This window comes from Telopea speciosissima, chromosome 6 (genome assembly GCF_018873765.1).
Source record: "Telopea speciosissima isolate NSW1024214 ecotype Mountain lineage chromosome 6, Tspe_v1, whole genome shotgun sequence".
Lineage (NCBI taxonomy): Eukaryota > Viridiplantae > Streptophyta > Magnoliopsida > Proteales > Proteaceae > Telopea > Telopea speciosissima.
In genome coordinates, this window is record NC_057921.1 from 68,219,142 (window position 1) to 68,231,889 (window position 12,748).

A 12,748-nucleotide genomic window follows, 5' to 3' on the forward strand; every position below is an offset into this window, starting at 1 on the left:
AAACATATTTTAAAGAGGTTCTAGTTTGTATATTTATTTTTTTCTTTTTAATTTTTAATATAATTTACCAATCGAAAAACAAAAAAAAAATTACTTATCCCAAAAAAAACACCAGAAGATCCAGCTAAAAGAAAAGGAAGAGAAGATCAGAGCTTACATTAGATTGCATTACAAAAAAAATTAAGAAAATGATCAAAAGATGTCAAATATCAACTCTGCAATCAGAAGATCGAAACAGGGGCACCTGACCAACAAACCCCTTCTTCAAACCAACAAGCATACCGCACTTGACATAAACTCTGTGGTGTCCACTCCAAAAGGGTCCAGCCTTCCACCTCAACCTTCCCAACACCACCAATCTCAAGCCCACCACCCCATACCCCTCATCCATCACCAGCCCATTCACTACCTCCATCGACACCGGCACCGCCCTTCCCCCCAAAATCGGTGACAGAGCCACCGTGCTGTGCCGCTCTTGGAACAGCGGCGTCAACACGGTAGGCGGCGTGATCTCCTGGTTCCGGTAGGAGACGAAGGCCGAGAGACGGTCGTAGGAAATGGAAACCCGGCGGTTCAGGTTGCGAGTGACGATGGTGAACTGCATGGTGGTGGAGATGATGGGAGGAGACGTGATGTTGAGGTCGTAGATGACCGCATTAACCACCGTAAATTGAGGCTTGTGGGGACGATACACTATCCACAGTATCAGAGCTGTCACTCCTACTAACATCACAAACATCGCAAGGAACGTCCACACCGCGTGTCGCAAGTGGGTAGCCGCGTAACGACCCTTGTTGGCCTTTTCTTTCGTCATTTTCCCGCCCTGCTTTTGGACCTCTGCTGAGCCTGAGTTTGGTTCTACTTCTTCGGACATCAAATCTGGATTCCAATCTAGGTTTGTTTATTTATTTAATTTATATATATATAGATAGACGAGGAGAATCTACGGGTCTTCTCTGTTGATATGAAAAGAAACATCCCAAAAAAGGATTAAGATTAAAGAAAAGCGCGCGCTTTCGTTGTTGAGAGGCACCGACTGAGACTTCTTCCTTCTTTCTGCTACAGTCTATACCGCTCTCTACTTTTCTTTCTCCTTCCAACGCTCTTTTTGTTAATTCGTCTTTTTCTTCTGCTCCATGGCCTCTGTTACAGAAACTACAGGATCCAACATCTATTTAACAGGAAAAGAAAAGAAAAAGGGTTAGCAGGCTACTTCTTTTCTCTTGGATTAATTCATAACGGAAACTTATTAAGGAAATAGAATTGCAGATTGTTATTTTTAGTTTCTCTCTCTCTTATATAGATTAGACTTTAACAGAAACTTATTAAGGATTAATTCATAACAGAAACTTATTAGGTGGTGGACGCCACCTCTCCCATTACATTTATTTGCAGCAGCAATACTGACTACAGAAAGCAGCGCTGGTGCAATTTGGCAAGGCCGCTTGTCCCACGCCAAGCCAAACCCATGCCACGCACCACCACAACACCCTACGTTGTACACGTGATAAACCCGGGTTCAGATCTCAGGTATTCAGATGCAGATCGTCTATGGCGCAGCTGGCCGTCCTGCCTGTGTTGCATAGATATAGGGTCGGGCGTAAAGACCGTTTTACTCTCATTCGGGCAAGACGTTTGGGTAAGGGTATGGCGGTCTTTGCACGTGACCCTGTGTCTATGCAGCACAGGCAGGATGGACAGCTAAGCCGTAGACGATCCAAATTCCAGATACTCATGGTTTATTTACAGGAAAAGGCTGGGCACGCCGCTAGGGTACCCAACAGGTGCCTCTCTTCTCCCTTTTTGAAAAGGATTCTCTTGCCCTTTTGTGTCCAGTTTTATGATTAGTGTATGTGAGTTTTATGATTAGTGTATGTGATTAGATTACTCAAAGCTGATGGTATGCAGCATACACAATCCTTTCCATCTTTATTTATGGGCAAATGTTCTTTGCAATGGAGGTGCAGGATGCTCCTAGACACATGAGGTGCAAGATACACTTAAACATATGGGGGTGGATGAAATGATCGGCTCACCCCCCTCGTGCCCTATCCTAACCCATGTGTTTGGACACAGACTGCACTCCATACGCTCCCAGGTAAAGAATATCACACTGTTTATTAATATAAATATGAGAAAAAGGTTCCTTTACTACGGGCACAGGGTACACTAGCATCTCTCTCTCTCTCTCTCTCTCTCTCTCTCTCTCCTAAACATGAAATGATATTTATGCTTATACAATATCATTTTGATGCACTTCCTTGGTGTGCTCTATGTTCTTGCTCAGAGTACCATCTCCTTAGACACATAACTTCATATATTGCATTTCTTAGTCGGTGAGATCACGAATCTGAAGCCAAAACGAGAATGGCACGTGCATGGATGCCACTGCCATGTGTTCCAAGCTCAGACTTCAGAGAGACAACGAAGATATTAATATAACCCTTCATTCCCTTTGTTTTCTTAATTCTCATTACCGTCGAACTCTCTAAGTCTGTGAGTAACAGCAGCTTCATTAAACATCTAATAACATTTGAAATAGTCTACTTATTACTTCAAACCAGTGTGAGTGACTTAGTAATATAGGCAAGAGTTACTGGTGGAGTACAAATGTTAGTTTAAAAAAGAGACATTAAAAAAGAAAAAGACATCAAAAACCTCAATAATCTAATTAAGAAAAAAGATGAACACCATAATTAGTATCCTTATTGTATAAGTGGCCTTGTAGTTTTCATTCCCGAATTCCGGGCCTCCTCTGGGATTCTAGATTTCTAGATTTGTGGAGTCTGGACTATGAAACCAATTCTGATCAGTTGTTAGTTCAGAGCTCAAAGTCTCAAATTCGAGTTCAACCGATCATCAACTATGCGGTCCCTGAGTCTGACAGTCTCCACTACAAAACGATTTACTCTTACGAGGCGGAAGTCCGAGGCGGGCCATTTGCAGTTTTACTTTTCAGAGGATAAAAAGGGTTTTTACCAATTTCATCCCTCCCCGTATCCCCTTATCAAAAAATTTCGTCTCGCCTACTTATGAGATTTCAATTTTCAAATACATTCCTCGAGGTATTAAGTTTGGCACACTAGAGTAAGATGTTCAAATTGATAAAATCAAGTACCTTACTCATTTTTCCCAAGATTTCTAAAATTCTCTGATCTAATTACAAATGAAAATAGATTAACTAACTAATTTAGGCGCAGATACATAATAAGATTGAGAAAAAGTTGATTCAATTGGTACAGAGGCTTTTGAATACTCCAGTAAGTAGAGGTAATCTGATTTAGATTAGAAAAAATTTTATAAAAAAAAAAAAAGACATAAACCTCAAATGACTCTAGGAGAAGTTATGAGGAAAAACATACACAGCTTAGAACTAATACTAAATATGATTTTAAAAAAAATTGAATGCAGAAAAAATATCCATGTAACCAACCTCATTTAATTGGAATAAAGCTGAGTCCAATTGTATTTACAGCGAAAACAGATACACGTATTTATCTCATCATGACTCTGCAAACCCAACATCGATATAGGGGAAAAGGCTTTTGCCAATCAAGGAAGGTTTTCCACCAGCTATGCAATAAATAAGTCATTGGTAATGATACTTTCAGCTGAGGGAAGATCCTGCGAGGCTTGACGAACAAACTGTCCTTTCACTCGGGGACGCTGCTCAGCAAGTCGTTTTCTGCTTTGGTAACGGACCTGTGCAGGAAAAACCAAAATCAAGACAAGAGTCAGAAAGCTAGAATACAGATTATGTGCATACATAGACACACAAAACCTCTACTAACAATTTGGTCATTCAGCCATTATGAAGCAACTACATTTCCCAGCCCTCACAACTAAACACCATCAATTGGCAAAAACCTAAAGTTTGCAGAATCTTAAGACCACGTTTAACATTGTCTAAGAAGCACTAATAGGAAGCTGATTAGTAAATGAACTGGAGGTGGGTTTACCCTGACATGCTGCTGAATATCAACACACAACCCCCCCCCCCTTTTTAAAAAAAATAAACATTTCAAGTCTGCAACCAGGTTTTTATGAAATAATGCAAATGACTTTCCCCTGGGTCATCCCATAATAAACCTTGATACACCCATCAAATGAAATTGGTGGCAGACTTTTGTCAACGAGAATTGTACCTTCTTCTCATAGCATCTGTCTTTCCGTTTCAACCTGAACTTGGTCAGAGCTGCTTCTCTATGGGTGGAGCAATGAGGATCCATCCCTCCAACTCTATCATGGACAAAGAGACTTTCACCACTCCTGCATTCTACAGTGGCCCTGGCAGCAATAACTGCAGTGACATTCCCATTATTTCCATTGCAAACACTCCCACAACCACTGCTGTTAAGGTAGCTTCTAGCACCGTTATATATACAGCTATTTGCACTCTGACCAGTGGGTGGAGAAACATCGCTTGGATCCTCCAAATCTTCAATGTTATGCACCTGCTCGCGCAATGTTTGGTTAGTGGAACTGTCAGCATTTTGATCCTGAAAGTGGCAACCCTGTTCATACTGAGTTTCAGGATTGGGTTGGTGAGACAAATTCAGGCAAACAGTTGAGGGTTCTAGACGGCTGCCTGTACTTTGACCCCGTAACGGCAGTTGAGCTGATTCATAAAACATGGGTGGCAATACAGTAGCATAGCTGGCATATAAACCATCAAAACTCATCCCTCCGATGGGAACAGGGGCAGGGATGACCTGCTGATGACATGGTATCACTGTTTCAGCCAGATCAGATTGACCAACTGAAGAAGTTAGACTATTCTGTTGAGGAGCATCGGCAGTATGACAAGGACCCTGATTTTCCATATGTTTTTGAGATTTTCTTGAGCAATCTTCGGGCTCAGAGTAAACATTGTATGCTGGAAGAGGAGACTGAGCTTTCCTGTTATTGTACCTACAGATAGTAACTTCGAATTCAGAACATATCCAATGAAAAAAAATCATTTGTTCCATTATTTGATGTAATACAAATAAGCAGAGAATACAGGCCTTGGTACAGGTAAAAGATGGAACAATTTATACTTTCTTTTCTGTATTTTATTAATATCCACTTTTTCCTCTAATTAAGAGAGACAGTGCAAAAATTATCTGTAAATACAAGAAGCCTCTAATTAAGAGAAACACAGTGCAAAAATTATCGGTAAATACAAGAAGGATAGACCCATCACTAGCTTTCCTAAAACCAACTAAAATCATCATAAAATGTCGCCAAAGGTCTCACCACAATGAAAATGCCAATGGAACCCTCAGGGTACAAGTGCTTGCAGTTAAAATGTTAATGTTGTGCTTTCCAAGTATTGCATTAGTCTTCAAAAAAAATGCAAATGTAACATTTATTTCAAAGGAAGATGCCAAAACTGCTACACTTGCAATAGTATGATAACTAAACTGGTTCTTTAAGAAGCTATGCCAAGGTTTCCAAGGTAGTAGATGCCCAAAATGACTTCAAGCAAAATCATTCACGTAGCATCTTATATTCTAAAACAATTGTAACCAATAAGTACGGAAAAGTTATCACTGGGCCTTAAAGGTCCTGATTCTAAATTTATCATTCCATTCCTTAAAAAGAGGTAACCTACGAAGTTGATGTCGTCGGTGCACACTAGGCTTGACAGCTATAATTGCAGCCAAGGAAGATAATGAGCAAACATTAGAGGTTGCAATATGATGCGTGTAATACTGTTATTATTGGAGGCATGAAACCTTCTATTCCCAATGTATTTGTCCCTTGTATAATGCTCCAAGTGAGTGGATTTAAAAATTCAGTTTTGCACAAAAAACCTTTCCCACAGTATTTTCATTTGTTTTGATTGCTTCTGGATGCTTTAAACATTCTTCAAATGCCATCAGTATGGTAAAAAATCAATTTATTACTCGGTTATGAACCATAAATCTTCACTACTGCAGTTTCATTTGTTTTCATGCTAGTGGATGCCTTAATAACTCTTCCATTGCTATCAGTATAGCAGGAAAAATTCCCCTGAGAGTCTGAAACAAAAAAATTTATGAAATACATTTTCATAATATAAGGATGCAAAAGAAAATCTCTACAAAATATTTATCAGTTTATGTTGATGTTAACAGTAATGTTTCACCCCAAATAGAATGAAGCACAGGAAACAGTATCTCACCATGAAAAAGCTGATGCATTTGAATGGTTCAATGTATGCCTTTCATCTGTCCGTTGGCCTTCCGAGCCACTCAGATGGGATCTTTTCAGGGAAAGTTCCAATAATGGAGTGCAACCGGACTTGTCATTGGACCCAGAAAGGGTTTTTATACCATCAAATAACACTTCTTTGGTAACAGTGTTATATGAATGACCAAAATTCCACCTCAGGCGATTATCAAATGCTCCAATCAAGTCAATGGCTTCACTAAGAGATTCTGTCCCTTCATTACTGTTTCCGCGAGTCGCACCAGTTATATTAGCATCCTCTCTGTGATTCTCTGGTGCGACATCCTTAGGCTGAGCCTCTCTTTTTCCATAAGAATCTCCTAGAACAAATCTAGCCGAAGCACTAGCTTCATTTGACTGTGTCACCTCCGATCCCAATATTGTTGATTTCTCTGTCATAATTATCTTGTCAGATGCCCATTGACCAAAAAATCTAAGGGGACACAGAACAGAAGACTAACAATGACTTACTGTAGATGGGAAAACAAAATTGAAAACAAGAGAATAGACCAAACCTTCTTTTTTGTTCTCATGTTCAAGTGAAGAACTCCGACATATTGGCTGTGAACAATCCTGCAGATTTTGCATGCATGCGCTTTCAGCTTCCATATCTGGCTTTGTACAAGAGCTCTGCCAAAATGAGGAACCAAACAAGAAAATGAGCAATCTAATGTAAAAACTCATGCAGATCATAAACTGAAAAATGGGATCTCCTCTAGCGTTGCACAGTGGTCTTGAACTACAAATATGATTATATATCCTGAAATTTTCATTATTATTTACAACTTATTGTATTTGGTATTAATTGATCAAACCGTATTAAGAAATTCAGTTAAATGTGGTTGCAGAAGAAACACCTCATCAACTAACATTTGTCATGTTAATATAAGTGTCATGGTAGTGGCATCCCGAAAGTGCTTGTAAAGTATTACCACAAAGCCTCAGAAGCACAACAAGAAATAGGCATAGTTCATTCCAAAAATATATGATGTAAGCAGAAAATTAGTACTACTGGGTGGCTAGAGAACACTTACTTGAGCATCACTTCCTTTTCCACTGCTTGTCTTGTTCTTCTGTGTGCAAGCAACATAATCACTTGAGTGATTACTTGCCGCATTGTTTTCAGATATTGCTTCAACTTTTCGTTGTGCAAGGTTTCTGTCACCAGCTGACTAATAAGAAAATACAAATAAATCAAGATCAATTTGAATTTAAAGTCTTAAAAGACATAAGTTAAAGGAAAAATGTAGATATAGGGCATACAGATTGTCTTCTCCAAACATGCTGCCACAAATTCCGAAGTTCATTCTTCCTAAGAGGTTTAATGAGAAAGTCAGCAGCACCCCTCATCATGCATTTGAAAACCATGCTAATTGAATCATTTGAGGACATCACTGCATTATCACAACAGAAATTCAGACTTATTCAGAATGAAAATCCACATTGCTAAATATTAAAGATGTTACGGAAATATCATCCAAATGATGTCTTTTCATCAGATCATACTTATAACAGGAATTTTCTTGCAGATTTCATGCTCCATTATCAAGGTAAGAAGAGTGAATCCAGATACCGATGGCAATTCCACTTCTGTCAAGATGAGATCTACATTATGAGGTCTCCCCTTTAGAGCCTCCCATGCCTTTAGGCCATCAGGAACTGCAGCAACTGCTCAAATGAAAACAAATAAATGGTTTTGAGTTCCAATAGTGTGATGCATTGAAAACTATAAGGTCAATCTTAATATCAAAGAGAATGTTCTTAGTATAATCATAGACAGGAAAATTGAAGGCAAATCTTAGAACTACCAGAGGGAAAAGAAGAAAAACCTTTGACTTGAAATTTTCACATTTTCATTCAAGGAAAAGAATCAAAGTTGTTAATCCACTCCTTAATTAACCACACCTGCCCCACTCAAAAAAATAAAGAAGAAACAAATTCTTTGGACAAGGAGCGAAGTCTGGGTTTCAAAACCAAAACGAGTCCATACCAGTTTAAAGCCAAATTATCGCTACATTTACAGTAAGTTTATCATATGAAGTAAGCAGCTTCTGGTTACAGCTCTAATTGGAACCTACCGAAACCGAGCTGATTCAACTTGGACACACCTGGGTCAGCGTATAATATAAATCGAGCATATACTAAGAAAAACTTTCAACAGAACAGAGCATCTAATATCACTAATCAACCCATTTTCCTCAACCCAACTTAATGGACTTCAGAGAGGAATAAAAGAAATAGGAGATTCACACACGCCAACTAGGTTGGCTTTCCCTCAGTTTTCTGACAGAACCATGTGTCTATGCTGAACAAAACCGGAGACCATCATGAATCCAACAGATTCAGCCCAAAAATAATATTCATTCACTCAAGCCCCAGATTTCACATGAGCTACACTAAACTACGCTGCTCCAATCAGAACCTAAAATTTACCAGGGCCCTGCGGATGTAGTAAACACAAGTACATGTCCAATTCCCCCGACCCCGCACCCCTCCATACCCACCTTCGATGCTGACAACCAGGTTCTGATCCCGCGCTCAAGACAACCAAGTCAGAGGAAAACAACAGCGAAATTAACTAAACTGACCTCTGTAGCTGCACTTGCGCAGAAGTGCCGTGATGATCTGCCGTGTCGAATCGTCAGATTCAACCAACAAAACCCTCAGAGACATCCGAGGAAAAAATTGCTCCCGTTTCATCATAAACGTAGAACTCTCCTTTTCTTTCTCTGTGTCCCTCCACTCTTCCTCCACCTGCGGTACCATCTCCATGCCCTTCTTCGTTGCAAAGAACAGCTTCCCTTATTTCTTCTTTAAACCTCGAACTCAGACGAGCTCAAAAAGAAACCCTAATTCCTTACCATCCGCCAGTAATAGTCCCAAAACTGGTGTTTGAGCCAGGGAATTCACTCCCATCCTCAGTGACCTTTCTCCTCTGAAAGTATCTGAAGCGCCACTGAAGATTGAAGTTTAGGAAGAAGAAAGAAGATAGAGTTGCAGAAAGAAGAAGGCTTTAGGCTTGTACCGATTACAGCGTAACCGCCTCAAAGACCGATTACTTCTTGTTCACAACCGCGGAGCGCACAAATTATCTCCGGACTCTCGTCTCCCTTCTCTAATATAGTATCTGCCATGTCAACTTTCAAAAATAATATCAGATCAGAAGGTGGGCCGTCATTGGTCCAGGCTAATACTGTCTGACGTGGCGTACTGTAGGTCACCGGTTTAGATATTTTCATTCTCAGCGCTATTTATTTATTATTTGATGTGGCTGCGGTTTAGATTCGTTTGGGCCCCGCAAGAAAGACACGTGCTGCTGAAGAGTGGCTACTTGGGAGGATATTTTCTGACTGCCGCCACGTAGGCTGAGTTGCTTAAACAAATATTAAATATCTGAGATCTCATGGCTAGGAATACGACACGTGGTGACAAAAATAAAGAATCTTCGTGTTTGTGGGATTTGAGTCGTATTTTTTTATTTTTCGAAAAGTTGGAGTTCGATGATGTTCTGTGGTCAGTGATTCTTCTCCGACAAATTCAAAGCTGCTTTCTGCGGACTGTGATAAGTTTTCGTATTTACCATTGGATCCGCATTTCGCTCGTTTTCTCCGAGCATAGTATTCATCTCGAAATTAGAATCCGGATGGCATATCAATGAGATCTCGACAGGGAACGCGAGACTCTGAGGCGGCACGCAATGCTTGCCTATTATATCATTTCCCTCCACAGTCCGACTCAGGCAACGGATGGATCAGAATCTTAGGACAGGCTTTTGAATTAAACAAAAATAAATTTTGGATACAATTCGAAACTCGGGCATGCTTCAAGGAACGACTCTTTCTCTCTGTCTCTCAATTTAGAGCAAGGTTCTAAAACTCAGTTATCAAGTAGGGTTTGATCGTTCAGAAAATGAGTTTATTTAAATCCGATCATATCTCGATTGAAACTTGGAATTTTCTCTAAGTGAACTTGACCCTTGGTTTCAAGGCTCAGAAGTTGTTTTTTTGCTCTGATTCTTGTTGTTCTGCTTATTTTTTATATTTTAAATCCAATCCATGCATTAGTTTCACATAGAGAACACTAAAAATACTACATGTGATTTTGATCCTAGTTTGATACTATATATTGTTCTTAGACATGATATCAAATAAGGTTTGATCGAACATAACTCTTTCAATATAAATGAGATATAAGAAATTTTGGATTTGTTAGAAAACTTTGTTTTGATAGCTTTTCAATAAGTCTAAGATTGTTTATATCTGATTTATATTGAAGGAATTACATATCGATCAAACTTAATTTGGTGTGCACGAATACTGTCAAAATCGTTCTGAATGAAAATATTTTTTTGGACATCAAAACAAATGAATATTTTACTGTACTTTTGGTTTTTAGCAATGTTTTATCATATTAAGATTTATGGAAGTTTTAGATTTGAGAAAAACCCCAGCATTAGAAGTTGAAAATTACACCTACAGTCGAAAATCCAGTTTTTGTTCTTAAACTGGATGATTGACTTTTTTTTCTTTTGGAATTTGATTTTTTTAACTATTTTTATTAGATTCAAATAGGGGATATTTGCTAATTTATGGATAATATCTTAAATAAATGAAATACATTTACTTAAATGATATTAGACATAACTAAGTATCTGTCCTGGGTTCTGGCAGTTTCTGGCATAAATACCTATCTGTCCTACTTTCGAACCAAGTTTTCCCTAGTTTCGATGGGCATATGTGTCGAAAACACCAAAATATGGTCGAAACCAATCGAAACCATCGAAACCCGGTCGAATCCAGGGATTTTATAAAATCCCCCTTCAACTCGTCTCAGAAACCTACGAAACCGAGTTAACTCAGTGGTTTCGACAGGTTTCGATCGAGTTTTTGTTCCATGATTTAGAGTTGCTCCTGTCGGTATATTTTGAACTCAAGACCTCCTAGTGCGCTCAGCACTTGTTCATTGATGTAGATTTAATATTAAAATTGGTTATTGTTATGTGTTTTTTTTTTTTAATAATTATAAGAGAAGCAGTTTTCTGTACGAGAATGTGGCCTACTCCAGCACTCCCATGTGTCTATCTCTCTCCTTTTTAAAACAAAGGGGTAGAGGTGTCTTTTCACATGGGGAAGAGAGAGATAGACTCATAGGAGTGCTGGCGTAGGCCACACTCCCAGATAGAGATATTTTTCCCTAATTATAAAGTTATAGTTGTTTCTATGTTTTTTTTAATTTTTATTTAAAAATTTTGGATGTCTCTTAATTTTTTAGTCAGATTTTTTTTTCACTAAAAAAATTATTCAATTTAAATGGTTCGCTTCGGTTTTAATAAGTTAACTAAACAATCTCAATTTTATAACTAAAATCAAATCATTTATTAAATGATTTCACAATTTCAATGTAAACAGTTCAGTTTGATTTTGACAAACGATTTCAATTTGGTTTTGATACCCTTAACGAGAATAATGATTTTGTTGGTAGAGACCCACATGGTCATAGAGCAAAGAGCGTCAAGGATGTGAAAGGCATAGGAAAAGGTCCCCACATTAGGGGTGTCAACCGGTCGGCCTGGGTCGGGCCTAGTCGGGCCTCACCAATTTATAGGCTGCACCGTGTCGGACCTTTTAGGCATTCGGGTTTGCCTTAGGCGGGCATGGTACGATTTCATTTCGATCGATCGGTGTTCAGTCTTTAATCGGGGCAGCCTTATTCGGGCTAAACAGGCATAAACCGGATCCAAAACGGGCTAATGAGCCATTTAACTCTAAATGATCTCTAAACGGTGTGGACTTACTAATTGACATGCAACTAGAATTTTAAGTTCAAACTATCACATCATTGGGCAGTCACAGTACACCTCAACTCAAAGTCAAATAAAGTTTATCCCAATTAAAGTAGCAGCACAACACTGAATAGAAGCACATCTAACAAAGTAAATAGAGGAAAAAATAATAGCAGCACAACACCGAATAGAAACACATGCAACAAAGTAGAGGGGAATAAAAAACATAGCCGCACAACATCAAATAGAAGCACATCTTACAAAGTAAGATCTAAAAACTAAAACTAAGCCTCATCACACCTACGTTAAGTGTATTTAACCAATAAATGTCAAAGACCAACAAAGAAACAAACAAAAAAGGAAATTTGGAGGGAAGGGGAGGGGAAGTTTATAAGTTAAAGGGTCGAGCTGGCGACACCCACCCCCCCCCCCCCCCCCCCCCCCCCCCCCCCCCCCCCCCCCCCCCCCCCCCCCCCCCCCCCCCCCCCCCCCCCCCCCCACACCCCCCACCCCCCCCCCCCCCCCCCCCCCCCCCCCCCCCCCCCCCCCCCCCCCCCCCCCCCCCCCCCCCCCCCCCCCCCCCCCCCCCCCCCCCCCCCCCCCCCCCCCCCCCCCCCCCCCCCCCCCCCCCCCCCCCCCCCCCCCCCCCCCCCCCCCCCCCCCCCCCCCCCCCCCCCCCCCCCCCCCCCCCCCCCCCCCCCCCCCCCCCCCCCCCCCCCCCCCCCCCCCCCCCCCACCCCCCCCCCAAAAAAAAAAAAAAAACCACCCCCC

The 12,748-nt window shown here is 40.4% G+C and overlaps 2 protein-coding genes across 3 annotated transcripts; both read right to left on the reverse strand.

Moving 5' to 3' along the window:
• Positions 1 to 202: 202 nt before the first annotated feature.
• Positions 203 to 877, reverse strand: LOC122665137 (NDR1/HIN1-like protein 12). The gene has a single exon (XM_043861205.1). The coding sequence runs from the start codon at positions 872 to 874 to the stop codon at positions 203 to 205; it is 672 nt and encodes a 223-aa protein (XP_043717140.1). The 5' UTR covers positions 875 to 877.
• A 2,671-nt stretch (positions 878 to 3,548) lies between these two features.
• LOC122664742 (two-component response regulator-like PRR95) lies at positions 3,549 to 9,267 on the reverse strand. Of its 2 annotated transcripts, XM_043860707.1 has the most exons (9): positions 8,784 to 9,267; positions 7,702 to 7,863; positions 7,459 to 7,589; positions 7,230 to 7,367; positions 6,711 to 6,825; positions 6,149 to 6,587; positions 4,871 to 4,911; positions 4,146 to 4,816; positions 3,549 to 3,702 (listed from the first exon to the last, which is right to left on the reverse strand). In XM_043860707.1, exons 1-9 carry the CDS (start codon positions 8,965 to 8,967, stop codon positions 3,574 to 3,576), a joined length of 2,010 nt encoding a protein of 669 aa, XP_043716642.1. In that variant the 5' UTR covers positions 8,968 to 9,267; the 3' UTR covers positions 3,549 to 3,573. The 2 variants fall into 2 exon arrangements, with proteins under 2 accessions (XP_043716642.1, XP_043716641.1); XM_043860706.1 differs by having other exon boundaries at positions 4,146 to 4,911.
• Between the last annotated feature and the right edge of the window lie 3,481 nt (positions 9,268 to 12,748).